Source organism: Ruditapes philippinarum, unplaced genomic scaffold, assembly GCF_026571515.1.
Source record: "Ruditapes philippinarum isolate M1 unplaced genomic scaffold, ASM2657151v2 ctg211_1_1_1_1, whole genome shotgun sequence".
NCBI classification, from domain to species: Eukaryota; Metazoa; Mollusca; class Bivalvia; order Venerida; family Veneridae; genus Ruditapes; species Ruditapes philippinarum.
The window spans coordinates 92,802-110,847 of NW_026852000.1; the positions used below are offsets into that span (position 1 = coordinate 92,802).

General features: G+C 32.6%; 1 protein-coding gene across 2 annotated transcripts in view; it reads right to left on the reverse strand.

Moving 5' to 3' along the window:
- Positions 1-18,046, reverse strand: part of LOC132745665 (deleted in malignant brain tumors 1 protein-like) — a 48,151-nt gene that overhangs the window by 28,627 nt on the left and 1,478 nt on the right. For both annotated transcript variants that reach the window (XM_060734620.1, XM_060734629.1), the window contains exons 2-15: positions 13,920-14,076; positions 12,001-12,173; positions 11,213-11,384; positions 10,493-10,671; positions 9,586-9,742; positions 8,228-8,397; positions 7,296-7,452; positions 6,580-6,752; positions 5,461-5,614; positions 4,828-4,997; positions 4,033-4,192; positions 3,174-3,346; positions 1,971-2,124; positions 589-761 (exon numbers count right to left, since the gene is read on the reverse strand). In XM_060734620.1, the coding sequence (XP_060590603.1) occupies positions 589-761; positions 1,971-2,124; positions 3,174-3,346; positions 4,033-4,192; positions 4,828-4,997; positions 5,461-5,614; positions 6,580-6,752; positions 7,296-7,452; positions 8,228-8,397; positions 9,586-9,742; positions 10,493-10,671; positions 11,213-11,384; positions 12,001-12,173; positions 13,920-14,076 (2,322 nt within the window). The remainder of the gene's footprint in view (positions 1-588; positions 762-1,970; positions 2,125-3,173; positions 3,347-4,032; positions 4,193-4,827; positions 4,998-5,460; positions 5,615-6,579; positions 6,753-7,295; positions 7,453-8,227; positions 8,398-9,585; positions 9,743-10,492; positions 10,672-11,212; positions 11,385-12,000; positions 12,174-13,919; positions 14,077-18,046) is intronic.

Genomic DNA, 18,046 nt, shown 5'->3' on the forward strand with positions numbered 1-18,046 from the left:
ATTTCAATTCTATTTTAACAAGTTCCATATAAAAGAACTGTTCACATAAATGCAAAATTGCTATGTGGAATCTACAGTAAAACTGCTGATATAGTCACATTGTTTATATAAAGTCTTATTTCATAATAACTTATTGAAATGGCTTTACTTGGTTTTTTTTGTTTGGATCTGTGATTTTATCATTTTAAATGTCTTTTAAAGAATAATATATGTATATATAGAGGATGTTGAATGAGTGTAATTACTAAATTTATTGAACAAGTTCAATGAAATCCTATAAAGCGAGTCTCTGGCGAGCATAATATTTTTTTATTCAACAAGTTCAATAAATTAAGTATTGAATATACAAGAATATAATATTCTATTTATCACATATATAATATAAGAACAGTTTACAGTTAAAACAAGTCATTTTTCATTGAACCTGTAGTGTAAAGCTAACATTAGCATGCTTAAACACTATGTTTATAGATAACGCAAGTTATAAGTGATATTACACTAGTGTAATACATGTATCATTTTCATTACATGGCTTTATTACAATCCTGCGCCGCGGTTTATGTGATAAGTATAAATATATAAATTTACCAGCATTACAAATAACACCAACGTCCTCGCCATGGTTACAGTTGTGAGAGTACCAGCCTTTATTACTACACTGTACAATGTTTGTTTCTGAACCGAGACACTGAACATCATCCAACAATATCGGACCTGTTCCATTTCCAAAATGGCTACCAGACACTGATAAACTGTTTGCACTGTAAATAATTTACAAATAAATCCAAAAATCACAATTAAATCAAAGGATAACTAGAAATGTGTCCATAGGACACGGGTGCCCCCACCACGCCACTGTTCTGTCAATCTGATGACTCTAGGTCAAATATTTTTTGAAAACTAAAAGGGCAAGAACTTTACAAATACTGAATAAATCCACAAGCAAACCCCAAGTTGAAAATTGCAAATTTATACTACTGTAAGTCAAGGGCAATAACTCTAACAAAACTGAAAAAAATCCACATGCAAAGTCCCAGGTTCATAGCTTCACAGTGATGTGAATCATTATTCCTGTAATTTAGTGATGTTGATCATTATTCCTGTAAAGTTGGTCGATTCTAACACAAGCACTCAAGCACTCAAGGAACAAATAACAACATAATGAAACAGTTTTTACTAAGTTAAGGGAAATAACTCTACAAATACTGGATAAATCCACAAGCGAAACCCCAGGTGCAAAACTAAATAATAAAATATGCTGAGCAACCTTCCCATAAGGTTTAATGACTCTATGTCAAATCCTTTTTGAGTTACATGCGACACATGTTGAAAATTGCAAACATTTTCTAAGTCAAGGGCAATAACTCTAAAAATACTAAATAAATCCAGACGAAAATACCCAGGTGCACAACTAAACATGTTGATCAATATTCCTGTAAAGTTTCATGACTCTAGGTCAAATCCTTTTTGAGTTACATGCAACAGAAGTTAAAAATTACAAAATTTTACTAAGTCAAAGGCAATAACTCTAAAAATACTAAAAATATCCAGACTAAAAATATCCAGACGAAAATACCCAGGTGCACAACTACACATGCTGATCAACATTCCTGTAAAGTTTCAAGACTCTAGATCAAATATTTTTGGAGTTACATGCGACACAAGTTGAAAATTGCAAAATTTTACTAAATCAAGGACAATAACTCTAAAAATACTATAAATATCCAGGTGCACAACTACACAACTACACATGCTGATCAACATTCCTGTAAAGTTTCATGACTCTAGACTCTCAATACTTTTTGAGTTACCTGCCACACAAAAGAGAACGGACGGACGGAAGGACGGACGGACAAGGGTAAATCTAAATGCCCGCCACTTAAGTGGGGGCACAACAAAAAATAACAACAAGAGAAATGCATAAAATCCATAAAATATGGAGGGTGGAGGGTATAACAAGAAAAACATACGTTTGAAATCCCATCATACGACAGATCACCTTGGCATCATTTATATTGAATCCATCATCACAGACTGTGCCCCATGTATTATTGTAAAATATTTCAACACGGCCGTTTGATGTAGATGATCCATCAACCAGTCTGGCTCTTACATTGGTAGCAGCTGTTAAATCAAGAAAATAATTGTTCTTTCATAGACATTGCAAAATAAGAATATTACATAATTTGATAGGTCTTAGACCTTAATACTTTCTAAAGTAAGTAAGTTAGTAAGCTAAAGTAAATAAGTAATGACTTTATTTAGTGAGGTAACACATTTGGGCAAGCCCAGTCTTCTCTGTGAGCCTCAAAAAGCCTTTACTTGAAAAAATATTATTATAATCATTTAAATTGTTTTATTTTGATAAAAATAGAAATTATAATCAGTGTGACTTTTAATATTTTTAAGCTGCATGCTTCCAGCTTTAAAACAGAATTTCAAAATTTGCAAGAGTATTGTCAAATGTAAAAATTAAGTTATCAAATCTATTCTTAAGAATTTACTTTTCACAGAAATTACCTATCAAAATATGCAGAAAATTTCTCATACTCCCTTAGGAACAGGGTAAAACTTTTGCATTAAAAAGTAAATTCTGTCATATTTTGCTTAATTTAAGCTGGACTGAGATAATTGATGCATTTCTAATAAGCATACTTTTTCTATAGTTTAAATCATGAATAAATATTTAACACATCTGTAGGCATGCCACTTTAACACAGATAAATATCTGACCTGTATCTGTAGGCAAGCCACTTTAACACAGATAAATATCTGACCTGTATCTGTGGGCATGCCACTTTAACACAGATAAATATCTGACCTGTATCTGTAGGCATGCCACTTTAACACAGATAAATATCTGACCTGTATCTGTGGGCATGCCACTTTAACACAGATAAATATCTGACCTGTATCTGTAGGCAAGCCACTTTAACACAGATAAATATCTGACCTGTATCTGTGGGCATGCCACTTTAACACAGATAAATATCTGACCTGTATCTGTAGGCAAGCCACTTTAACACAGATAAATATCTGACCTGTATCTGTGGGCATGCCACTTTAACACAGATAAATATCTGACCTGTATCTGTAGGCAAGCCACTTTAACACAGATAAATATCTGACCTGTATCTGTGGGCATGCCACTTTAACACAGATAAATATCTTACCTGTATCACAGAGTACACCAACATCTTCACTGTGATCACAGTTGCTAACACCCCAGTTGTTATGACGACAGTACTCTATACTAGACTCATTTCCTGTACATCTAACATTGTCCAAAAATATTGTGCCATTTCCTGGACCATAGTACGACTTGGCTCTTGGCTGAGCACCAGAACTGTTAAATTGTAAAACAAAACTTGTAAAGACTCATAATTAGATGTTCCTCAACAAAATGATGTAAGATTACTAAGAAGTCTGACATTTAAAGAAAGTGCCACATAGCGCCAGTTTGTAATGACATTGAATGGTGGCCTAAACCTAAATATTTACTGAGAGTGGATTAAAAGCAGACAAATTTCTGTTCTTGAAAAAAAATTTATACATGTATATACAATTGGTAACTAAGAGAATGATTAAAATTCTCTGTGCACTCTATCAAAACAGAATATAATAAACCCATGCCTCTTTTATGGCTCAGTATAATTGGTATTGCACCGCCATGCACACATTTTGATGTGACGTCATTTGTGTTATACAAACAAAACTTAAAGACATGCTTAGTGTTAGCATCACACTATAAACGTGTCAATCAGAAAGTGATTCTTTTTTTTACTGAAAACAGTTCTTATTTTTGGTATGTGATAAAAAGAATATTTTAGCTCATAATGAAATTTATTGAAGTCATTGAATAAAATATTATGCTTGCCAGAGGCTCACATTATATAATTTGATTCAACTTGTTCAATGAATTCAGTATTAAACCTACGCTCATTATCTTCTATATATGAGTATATATATGATTTATTGCACTATAATATAACTTTTATAAACATTGATTAGAGTAAAGAAACATGTAATAACCTTGGTAAACCTAACATTGCACAGACAACACCAGCAGCTTTTGTATCAAAGTAATCATCGCAGACTGTTCCCCACTGATTGTTATGGTACACCTCGACACGCCCCTCACTGTATGATGCCCCGCCCACTAGTCGTACTGTCACATTTGGTCGCTGGGAAGCTATATAAATAAGTATATATAAAGCACTTTACAAGTCAAATAGTTAGAATCTTATAACAATAGTTTCTGTCTATAATTTGCTGTAGAATATGGGCTGTTTCTAGTGATATCACTAACTTAAAAGGGAACATGTATTTCCCTATAGAATCACATGTAACAATAACAGTGATTTCAATGAAAAATTTATTTGTTATATATCAAACATTAAATAAACAGAAAAAAAATAATAAAAACTTTATGTTTTAAATCTCCAAAATATTTTTTTACTTTCAGGAATATTACAAGTATTTAATAAGTTATGTATTCCATCACTTTTCTAACAGTACATGTATGCTTTAAAGTGATATGAATATATCAAAAACAAATTTTAAATCTATTCTGAAATATCAATTTTATCCATAACCTAATGAACTTGTATAATGAATTTGCCCTGCTTTAAAGTTGGAATTGTCCATTCAATAAGGAATTTCAATTTAAAAGTACAAAAACTGACTCACTAACAGTATAGAGGCATTGATATGCATACTGGCCTGGCTCTATACTGGTGGCATATAAGTCCATTCACTTTTTGCTCCAGCAGTTTAAGAGTTAAAGTATAATAAAAGATAATTTATCGTCTATAATTGTAAATTTACCCATGCAAATAACGGAGACATCTTCTCCATGGTTACAGTTGGTGTTTCCCCACCCACGATGCCCACAATATGCCAAATCTGTTTCATTTCCCATACAATTCATATCATCCAACCAAATCTGTCCTGTACCTCGTCCAAAATACGCACTTCCTTTAGCTAGTGCTCCTTGTCTAGATAACAAAGGCAACATTCAAGCTTGTTAAATATTTAATAAACTACATGTAAATTATTATTAAAATGTCAAAAATTTTGAAACTCGGAGATCACACAAGAGAAATGAAAAAAAAATCTAAAGAAAAGTGCACATCTTTCATCATCCCTAGCAAGGTGAATTATATTAACATCTGTACTAGTGAATATAGATACATCTGTGCTAGAAGGTATTAGAATAGCAGAATTACTCATTTAGACAACCCATAAAAGAAGAACTTTACAAGCAACCCTCTCCACTGTTTGTTTTAACACTACCATATACAGTTAGTTGGTTTATTTTTTTGTTACGTATTTTCACCTAATAAAAATAAGCTTTGTTGCATTGACTGTATGTATTGCTATAATAGACTGTGATATATATAAATGAAAGACTTACAAAGGATAGTTTAAAGACTTACAAAGGATAGTTTAAAGACTTACACAGGATAGTTTAACATTCTACAAACTACTGTAGCATCTTTGGAATCGAAACTGTCATCACAGATTGTGCCCCATGTTCCATTATAGTTAATTTCAACCCTTCCTTCATACAGGTCATTTCCTCCTGACAGACGTATCTGAGTGTGTACATTTGCTGCAAGTAAAACATACCACAGTGATATAAAATGTAAAATCTGTGCTGAAAATGAAGGCTATCTTTGTGAAAACTGCAGGCTATCTTTGTGAAAACTGCAGGCTATCTTTGTGAAAACTGCAAGCTATCTTTGTGAAAACTGCAGGCTATCTTTGTGAAAACTGCAAGCTATCTTTGTGAAAACTGCAGGCTGTTTTTGTGAAAACTGCAAGCTATCTTTGTGAAAACTGCAAGCTATCTTTGTGAAAACTGCAGGCTATCTTTGTGAAAACTGAAGGCTGTTTTTGTGAAAACTGCAAGCTATCTTTGTGAAAACTGCAGGCTATCTTTGTGAAAACTGAAGGCTGTTTTTGTGAAAACTGCAAGCTATCTTTGTGAAAACTGCAAGCTATCTTTGTGAAAACTGCAGGCTATCTTTGTGAAAACTGCAAGCTATCTTTGTGAAAACTGCAGGCTATCTTTGTGAAAAATGCAAGCTATCTTTGTGAAAAATGCAGGCTGTTTTTGTGAAAACTGCAGGATATCGACAAAAGTGCAGGTTATTTTTATACTGTGGCCATATAATCAAGGATAATTGGAGACAACCATTCAATCAATTATTCAGAATATCCAATTAATTAAGAGACTGTTCTGTTAACACTCTATTGTAAATGAAATAAGTAAGAAAATAATATACAGTAAAGACTGTCTATATCAACAGTTGGTAATGTCATTCAGACAGGTTTTCAAAATTGCAAGAACCATTTTGCATATATTTACAATGATTAGATTTATATTTATACCTGGTATATTTATACCCGGAATTCAATGAAAAACAGGTTTTACTGTTGGCTGACTAACTTTGAATTTTTCACCTTGATATCCCCAAATTTAAAATAGACAGTTCCGAAAATGGAATCTGGAAAAGTCCATTTAAGAAATTCAGGAGTTAAAGGGTTAAACAAGAAAAGAAAAAATAAACATACTGTCCTGACAGATGACCCCAGCATCTTCTGTATGATCACAGTTAGTGATTGTCCAGCCGTTAAATTTACATTGTGCTAGAGATGATTCTGTACCGATACATTCAACATTGTCCATCATAATTGTCCCGTTACCTTGACCATATGCTGCCATACTTACACCGACAGCTCCAGAACTGAAAGTACAACACAAACATATCAACACAAATATTTCAACCATATATTTCATTTTATTTAAGACTGATGCTTTCTATGTCTAGACAAGTCTACATGGGTAAGAAAAAGTAACTCAATTTAAATCTACACCCACAATGGTAGGGAAATAACTGGTATTTTTTAATATACCAACTTAAAATTAAGAAACTGACCAAAAATCAAGAACGAATCTTACATTTTACCATATACAACATATGTTTATTTTTATTTTTATTTTGACAGCTGACCCTCGGTATTACGAATTTAAAGGGACCAGGCATTTTACTTTAAGATAAATCGAATGCGAGTTAGTAGTTGCTTCTGACATTATTTCATCCTTCGTAAATGTTGTAGGGCCTCTTGTATTTTGTTGTTTAGTCTAACAGCAATATTGAAGAGTGAAGTAAAACAATCTTCTATACATAATTAAGTTCATGTAAGCCAAAATAATTTACAGACTTAAGTAAAGAAAGGAACAAAATCATAGTTAAATACAAAACTAATATATGATGTATAAAACTTACAATGGTAATCCCAGCATTCTGCAGACGACGGAGGCATCTGATGGTGACCATATATCGTCACAAACTGTTCCCCACATACCGTTATATTGTACCTCTACACGACCTTCGTTAGCATTATTACTGCCCACCAGTCGTACCTTAATGTTTGGTGCTGTATCTTTACATAAAAATACATTGAAACTATACATATGTAGACTAAAATATAAAACACTAAAACATTTCTGGATATTTTATTTGTTTTGGGTTTTACGTCACACTGACACAGTATAGGTCATTTGGCGACGTTCCAGCTTTACTGGTGGAGGAAGACCTCAGAGGTCTGTAAGCTAGCTGGATAGCTTCCTCACATGAAAGAATCCAAGTCCCTGTCGGGATTCGAACCCACAGTGGTGAGGGGCAAGTGGTTTGAAGTTAATGACCGTAACCACTCGGCCACAGATGCCTTATTTCTGCATATAGATGAGTATAATTTCTATAGCATATAACTATTTACATAAATTTTCTATAAACCCTCAGTGCTTGTCTGCTATTCCCTGTTTACCAGAACATATTCATGTTCCATAGAGGGATTTTTGTGGAGGTGACAGGGTCATTAGTAATCTATATAAGGAATATTAAGGTAATGTTGTTTGTTATGTTGATAACTGTTGATAGAACATGCAGAACCAAATTTCTGTTTAAAGGTTTAAACTTTTAAAATTAAGTATGAAAACAATATGGATCCTCTAATGGAAACTAAAAATAGCATAGGAAGTTTGTAAGATCAGATAAAACTGTTCACTGCCAATAAAACTAAATGATCTATGGACCTACTGACTGATATACCAAACAACCAAGAAAGATTGACAGAAAATACAATGTACTATTGTCAAAAACTTTATAGCTTAACCACTTATCTTTTTGGAATAACAATTATTTCATGAAGAACATACCTTGTAAACATGCAACTGCCGCATCCTCATTGTGACCACAGTTGTTAGATCCCCATGCTTTATGTACACAGTCTTGGATTCTAGACTCGGTACCATTACACTCTAAATCATCCAGCCAGATTGGTCCACTACCACCACCGAAAGATCCCCCTTTTATCACCCTACCACCCCTGTAACAAGCAAGAACCAAAAAATAGATAAACACAGAATCCCTAAAGAAAGCCCAACACGGCAAAATTGAAAATGTTGCAGGCTCGGTTTGATTGAGCCTGTTCATGGACGGTACTGGAAAGTGCAAGTTACCGTCCACGCCCCCTAGCACCGGCTTAAGCAGAATTCAACATTTAAACGTGAAACAGTAAAATTTTGAATTTAGAAACATCCGCAGATGTGTTCATACGGCGGTTATCATGGAACCTTCAATGTGACACTTCCGTGCCATTCCATGAAAAGCGGCGTATGGTCCCCAAGTAATAAAAAGCGTGTGCCCTAAACGAGAAAACAATGGGCGGAAAACTTATTTAACTTCATCTATGTTGGCATACTGATAATTAAAGATAGAACACTTGCTTAAACTCTATCTATTCTTGCATATCAGACAGGATTATCTACCGTTTACACCGGTGCTAGAAAACTCTATCTTACACCCCCCCATGTAAGACAAGCTGCGTGTTTTAAATGACGTCATTGACGCGAGCCTTTTATGAATGAATTGCGTTCTTAGGATGACGTCACTTAACCGTTATGAATGAAATTGTCAGTTCATACGCTACTATAAGTAAAAAGTGCGTTATGAGAATATCCGTTTTTGTTATTTCTGTTTGAAAATAATTGGTATGTAATATGCAAGAAAAAGAATCAAACACCGGCTGTCGGTACAGACAGGAATATCTAGCTCTCGGGTGACTGTTTACGGCGGAAACTCGGCAGAGCCTCGTTACCGTCATAAACAGTCACCCTCGAGCTAGATATTCTGGTCTGTACCGGCAGCCGGTGTAAGATTCTTATAATCTCTGTCTTATTTCTATGTTAAAAGCATCTTCTTATTGCATTACTCAATTCTGTCAAAATCAAAGTACCAGAATTTTCACAGGGAATATTGCTATCTGTCTCTGCAGGGCGGTCCTTTAATAAAGGTTTGAAAAATCCAAGAATCAAAGCCAACGCTATTCCACATGGTTGAGGGCTAATGTTACAACTGACCAATGCATTATTAGTACATTTTTAGTAAACATTTACAAAAAGGATAAAAATTTGAATTTTTATGTGTGATGCATAATTTACATCCATGTAGATCTTCACATGTAAAATGTAACGTTTCTTTGACATGTTTAAACATGTGAAAATTTCAAGATTACCTGCGATGTCCAAGCATTCTACAGATAACCGTCGCCTCTCTATCATCAAAGCCATCATCACAAATAGTTCCCCAGTGATTAAACACCCGTATCTCTACACGACCTTGAAAAATTGTTAATCCACCAGTCAACTGTACTGTCACGTTGGGATTTGGACCTAACACAAAGAAAATCAAAAACTTTATTTTCAATGTCTTTGCAAAGCTAATACATTTGTTCTTTGACATAAATGAGACCCCATTCCATATGCTGCCGCTAACTTAACAACTTATACAGTAATATTTTCTCTGTTAGAACCAAAAAAGCTAAATATTTTACAACACCTAAGTTTACTTCATGGAAAGTTTTAAAGGGAGACACAGGCAAAATTTTCATTTCCTTGTTTTGAATTTTTCATTCATTATTCTGTAAATGTCCTGAAAATGAATACACTAGGTAGTCACAGGAACAAAACTATTCTCCGTATAAAGAAGAAAATGATGGTTTCCTAACATGACCCGAGTGGGTCAGGTAAGAGCATTAAAATTTAACATTTGTTGTCACAGTGAACTCTGGAAACGTTAAAGAACATGTCAAATTAATGACTTAGACTTGTTTCAATCATACATATCTACAATATCTGTCATTGTAACTTCCAGGGTTTGTTCAAGTCACATGACTTGTTTCAAAACTACATGGTGATTCTGTCGGCGTCTTAATTTCTTTCAACATATATAGATATATTTACGCTTTAAACCCAAAATATATAGAATTTATACAGAAATTCATGCTGGGACTTGAAAAAAATGTCATTTTAGCTTGATTTGAGTACATAGGATTATTTTAATAATTTTGTCATTTATTTGCCTGAGTATCCCTTTAAGAAAATTAACAGCTGATATATATCAGAAGGTCATAAATCAAATACCTGCTTTAGGTAGACACATGACCCCAGCATCCTCATTGTGTTGACAGTTAGATTGACCCCAAGGCTTATGGGCACAAGCACCAAGTCCAGTTTCCATCCCCGTGCATTTAACATCATCAAGCCAGATATTACCTGTTCCTGCACCAAAGAATGCTCCTGTCAGAGGTATTGCAGTGATACTGTAAAAACAAATACTTTAACTTGATATGTTTATACCATCACATTAGCTAACAACGGCTGATTTACTACCACACACATGTTTTTCAAAACTTTCAAAATAGTGTTCAAATATTCTATGGTTTAATTAAAAACAAAGGGTACTTTTCTTAAAATCATTTTCGATCTTATGAATCTTCTTAGAAATTAAGTGTTTCTATACAGAAAAATATTATATGGTTTAATTCCAAACAAAGGGTACTTTTCTTATAATCGTTTTCTTTTTTGATTTTATGAATCTTCTTAGAAATTAAGTGTTTCTATACAGAAAAATACTTGTGTAATCATTATACCCTTTAGAGGCTTATTACAAAGGCCCTTTATAGAATTAATAAGACTGTAGATTCAACAATTACTGATATCTTTTTAAAGCATGCTAAAATACAAAACCAGCATAAAACAAATTTATACATACTCTAATAACAAAATTTGGATATATATAATTATAGATTTTGAACAATTTAGGTAAACTTAATCTTGTAAAATCATTAAAATGGCTTTAACCTGTTTTGGTCACGCTTTGTGATTTGTTGACACACAATAAGAGCAGCTTTCTCGTCCCATTCATCGTCACAAATAGTTCCCCATAAACCATTTACTCCATGTAACACTTCCACACGACCTTCATTCCCGTTAGAACCGTTTACAAGCCGTAATGTTACTATAGCATCTTGATCTGATAATATATAAATGTTCTTATATATCTCTGCCACGGTTTACAAAATGATGGAGGAATATTTTATGTTTTAATGTATCCTGATGTATATACACAGGATATTGAATGAGAGTAGAAATCAATTCTAAATTTATTGAACGAGTTGTATAAAATCATATTATGCAAGCCTCTGGAGAGCATAATATTGTTATATTCAATGAGTTCAATAAATTTAATATTAAATCTACACAAACTTTATATTCTAGTTATCATGTATCCAAAATAAGAACGGTTTACAGTTAAAAAACAGTCTTTTTTTTGTTGATGCGCCTAAAGTGTAACGCTTACATTAGTGGGCTTTAACGCTATGTTTGTTTATAACACAGAGTATTAATGAGAGACATAAGGGCAAATCATATAATTATAGAATCCAAAATTTATGTTATTTTGGCTTTTCCATTAATTTTCAAATTTTTTAATTTGATGAGACCTAAATCTTGCAAACCAGAAGTGACATTTCATCAGATTACATTGGTCTTTATATTTTTCTTATATATGGTTAATGCAAACATATATTAGCAAAGATTTAAATCACCACAAATAAAACCTGGTTTACAGTAATTTTTACGAAACCTACTTGGATCACAGTCTACTCCAACATCCTCGTCATGTCCACAATTACTTTGACCCCATGGATTGGCACGACAGCTAAATAAACTTGTCTCATTCCCCTGACATGTGACATCATCTAGCCATATTTGTCCTGTACCTGCACCAAATGTTGCCTTTTCTCTCGCAACAAAAAAATTTCTGAAAAACAGTATGTGTATTCTGGATTTTTGTCAAATTTATGTTTGTCAAATTTCAATATAAAGTTAACACAAATGTTATTGTACACAGCATATACATACATTGCTACTTAGTTGACCTCATGGTTTAGGAACTAATATTAAAGCATTTTCTTGAACATCATTGATGTTCTATTAAAAAAAATGTAAAGAATTTATCAATTACAGGATCAGCATCATGAGCTAGAAATATGAAAAAGGAAATCAATAACACTTTATCTGAAGTAATTTACAAAGCTAGTTGTAAATAATTTTAATGCTAAGGTTTGGTTGACACTATCTAACAACAAAATCTGTTTCAGGGATTTTTTTGGCTTGTTTTATAGCCGATATTCGGTCATTTTCCCAATTGAAAATAGTATATTATTTTCCTAATCCACAGGAAAAAATTCCCAATTGAAAGTTACAAAACACATTTTTGTAAAAATTTTGAGTAAAAAACTCTAAAATCTTTGAAAATAACGACTTCTTCTCTGTTATAGTGCTTAAATGTTTGCAGATGCCATCCTAGACAGTGTTGTTTGCATTCATCTAATCACTGCAAATTTTCAGTCATACATTTTTTCCCAATTTTTAACAAAATATCACTGAACTCCCAGTTCCATGGGTATGGGTCAAGTTCACAAAATCCTGGGAAAAAACCCTGAGTTACAACATTAACTAACCTCTTTCTCATTACAATTTTGCTTCCAAATTTAGTAAAGTAATATATTGTTTTTGTATTTCTGATCATAAGATCAGTAAATACATAGCTAACATCCACGGTCTAACACAAAATTTCCTCACAGTCCTAACAACGCAAAGTAGTTCTCACTCAAAACTGCTTAAAAACCAGCAATTTAAAAGAAAGAATAATTTTTAATGAAGGCATTTAACGAATTACAGTGCATTAAAAGTTTAGATTAGTCAACAGAAATATGAGGTTACAATCACAAATTTCGCGGATGAATATCTTTTTTACCCAATGAAAAATGTTCGGCTATTTCCGTAAAGCTTCGGATTATCATGAATATCATTTTAATCAATGAAAATGCTATTTTTAGCTATGTCGATTACCGAATACTCCAGAGCGTAGTACACAAATAAATCTGACTGTCGAGTAGTGGAATATATACATGTCGGACTGTTTTGGCGAGAAGATTTTCGCTAAATTATTTTCATCAGTGTTAAACAACACGTTTATATTGAACAAAATACCTCGAAATTAATAAGGATTACAAACACGAAATGGAAATTCTCAATTTAGAATTACATAATGTATTCGTTTTTATTCAAGGTACATATGTATAACTTCGCCGTGGTGCAGAGGTAAGCGGTCTCGTTGAGGGTGTGATCAAATCCTAGTCGAGGCAATTCTATTTTTTTCATGCAAAATTCCATATGTATCAATCTCAAACTGTTATAGAAGAAAATCAAAACGCTGTCGCTGCGTAAGATGAATTATAGTATATAAAACTAAACTTATACAGGAAAGTACATACAGATAGTCAGTATGATTTAGATTGCAAAGATCAGAAAATACCATAGAGCTGCAGCCCTTTGATTTGTTTTGTGGGAAGGTAGCTGGCAGGGAAATAAAGTAATATTTTAAAACATTGTTCTCAACAAAAATGTTATATCAAGTGATAAAATGCCAGGTGGGCAATTCTGTGACCTAAACCACTCGGCCATGAATCCCCCCCCTCTTTATAAAAAGTAAATTACTTACGATGTAAACAGTAGCATATGGCAGACAACTGTCGCTGCATTATTGTCAAAGTTATCATCACAGACTGTGCCCCATGTTCCATTATGAAATACCTCCAGTCTACCATTGCTGTTATCCTGCCGAGTTCCATTTACTAGACGTATTTTCGAATTTTGAGCTGAAATCAAAATATCATAAATCAATAGCAATTAAAGTATCATGTTATGAATTTTTAACAAGTGTGCATATTACTTATGTAGTAAGTTTTAACTAGGATAATGTGTAATATCAGTGATTTTCCTCCCTACAAATGTTAATTAACAGAGGCCTATAAGAGGCCTCTTCCCAATTGAAATTTTCTTTAGAACCATGCAGTTTTCAACAAAAATCTGAACTTACTCAAACTTTTTTACTTCCTAAATAAGCAATTTGAGTGATATTTATTTTTCATAAAATCGAGAGGCTAAATTAAATGCCTCTTCCCAATTAAGTGAGAAAAACTGCTGAATGTTTATCATGGGTAAGTGTTGCAAATATAATTCTCATACATGTAGGCCTGCCAAGATGAGTGAATGTGGTTCAAATAAAAATATGTTTGTAGGGCTGAAACTTTATAACACAGAACAAACAAGTTTTGGTTTCGTAGAACTCTATGTATTATATGAAGGCTTAATTAGAACTGTAATTTGTTTTGAATTTGCTTTTTGTTTTGTTGTTTTTTTGCTTATCTTTCCAGCATGACTCAAGCTAGCTGTTAAATGAGTTCAACTTATGACTTACATGTTTAATACCTTCTGTCTTTGTGTAGTCTGATAACCCATAGTCTTTCATATTTAAATTATATATAAAAAATGTATGTTTTTTTGTTGTTTTTTTTAGTATTTTTATTTATTTATTTATTTAACTAATTCATTAAATTTTTAATTGTTTACTCAGTATATTATTGAACTTTAAGTTAATTTTTAGATACTAGACATTGCTAGTGATGTAGATTTGGGTAAACTATCATTTTTAGTTTTTTAGCATATGATTCGTTTTTATAAATATATCCTAAAAGGTCTATTTTTATGCATGTGATGTATATATATCATGTCTAATCATTTTTTATTGTAGCTGTTTTATCTTTGTTGATCTTATACTTTATGTTATATACAGTCGGTTATAAAAGCTCCTAGAGCTTATGTTGTACTGTTGAAAACTTGCCGACTTGAAATAAAACTTATCTTGTATAATGCATGGAAACACTTTAAATTGTTGTGGGTGTCAAATTGGAACTTTTTGTTCATCTAAAACTTTAAAAAAGAATATATGTAATACACAGTATTACTATAATAGAATCTTTTTCAATATAAAAATATTAACAGGTTACAAGGAAACAAAAAAAGATAATTTTGCAACAAGTTTAAGCGACTGAATCACAGAAATTTAGAGGAGTTTGCCTAATCTTTAAGAAAAATAAAAATAAAACAATGAAACTTTGGCAATCTCAAGGGTACAACTGTATTCTGGCTTCCAAAACTTCAAATGTCGCTTTTTTACGTTGAGGGACAGTAAACAGGTCTATCAATACTATAAAACCAGTTCGCTAACCTCTTTTTAGCTATCCCCACTGTATATTTCACAGTGTTTTGGGACAGGTTATTTCAATATTCACATATAATTTGAAAGGTCTATGATGTTCAGTAGTACAAATTATAGAAAGCGGTAGTCGGTATTCATTAACCTTAATGTACTACAGCATTTTCTTCATTGTCAATAGAAATACTTTTAACAAAACCAGAAGCAAAATAATTTAATCACACGGTTTTCTAAACGAATGCCCACAGCACTTAAGTCTTAAATTCAAATGAGCGCTCTTCGGTACAAATGGCGTTACCTACTTAAGGGGAAGCAACTTATCAGTACAAATGGCGTTACCTCTTAGAGGGGGAGCAACTTATCACTGGAAATGGCAGCAGACGGTCCATTGTATACACACCGGTCTCGCAAGCCGGTGTACTCAATGGCAGACGGTCCAGATTTTTTTCTAATTTTTCAATATTTTTAATCGGCTAAAGTGTACCTGTAGAGTCCTCTCATTCTAGCATAGAATGTTTTAGGTGGGAAACTCAGATTAAAAAAAATACGTGAAATGAAACCACGTCTTTGAACCACAAGGTGTCACTATATATACAGTACAGTAATTAAGAAATTAGAAATGCTTTAATTAATATTTTTCATTTTTTTATGTCCCGTTATAATTTTCTAAAAGTTTTCCATTGGCCAATTAAATTTCTTGAATCATCTTAAACTACTTTTTCTTCTGTTGTTATTCTTTATCAATTAGATCAGTGACAGTGAATTAGTATTTTGTATGGAGGTCAAAATCCTACTTTGTTTACATTTTGCTACTTTTATTATAAATAATTTCAGATTCAGTGCTACTTATATCAGGTGATAACATCTGATATTAAACCCTATTTGCCCTTTTTAAATATTGAACAATTATTATTCGTTTCTTAGACATAGTATACATTCATTGAATGGGTTCCTCACTAGAATGAGTGAGTCTATAAAACATCCCATAAAAATAATGAAATACTAAAAAGTTATAACAAAAAAATATTAATAAAATGTATTGACGCAGATCACAAAAAAGTCACGTGTTATAGGCACCGTGAATTGCGATTATCTCAGTCAAATAACATATTTTTTATGTAAGTATTAATTTTGGGCATGATTCGAACGAAACTTTTTGATAACCTGTATTTCAACATGTTTTGTAACTTGTTGATCACCGTATGTTACTGTTAACTATAACTGATAATATAGGAATGTATACCAAGTACAGACAAATTATCAAATTATTTTACCGAGTTATCATTGTATGTTATCTAATGAAAGTGATTTTATTCGTCACATTATATAGATAAAGTTATCAATAGTTTGTACAGTTACACACAGCTTGCTCTATCAGACGGTCCATAGATTCATGGATAGTGATAACCCTCGTTGATAAACCAAATGACTTGCATTTCAAAAAGTTAGGGTTTTTACTGAAGCGACACGCTTGTGATCTACTTTTTAAAAATCTTTTTCATTTCGAACCAGTTTCGAACTTTACTGAATTTGTCATAAATTTCACAAGTGGTTTTTAGTTGGTAAATTATGTTACATAAATAATGAAAAGAAATCATTGCCGTTAATAAACATGCACCATGTAACAGCAGGAACGTATATACATGTATATACATGTACATTACCTTGATACTAATAATGAGACCATGATAATATATCATACATGTAGTACAGATATCATGGTGACACATAACGCAAAGGGAAATCGGAGTAATATAGCACGGTAAAAATTTCAAAGTGATACATCACAGTAATGCAATCATGATGATATATATCACAATAGATACATGTAAATCATGCTTATAATATACCAAAGTAAATACATCATTGTGAGATACCGTGTTGTGGAGTCATAATGGTGAAATACTATGGCTCAGACATTATGATGAAATACTATGGCGCAGATATAATGATAATATACTATGGTGCAGACATCAGAGTGATAATCCATTGTGTAGACATCATGATGATATACCATTGTGTAGACATCATGATGATATACCATTGTGTAGACATCATGGTGATATACCATTGTGTAGACATCATGATGATATACCATTGTGTAGACGTCATGGTGATATACCATTGTGTAGACATCATGATGATATACCATTGTGTAGACGTCATGGTGATATACCATTGTGTAGACATCATGATGATATACCATTGTGTAGACATCATGATGATATACCATTGTGTAGACGTCATGGTGATATACTTTTGTACATAAATAATAGTGATATTCCATTGTGTAGACATCATGATGATATACCATTGTGTAGACATCATGATGATATACCATTGTGTAGACATCATGGTGATATACAATTGTTTAGAAATCATGGTGATATACTATGGTACAGATATCATAGTGATATACTATGGTACATAAACCATAGTGATAACTGTTGTGTAGACATCATGGTGATAGACTATGGTACATATTTCATCGTGATATACCATTGTGTAGACGTCGTGGTGATATACCATTGCGTATAGATATCATGGTGATATACAATGGTTTAGAAATC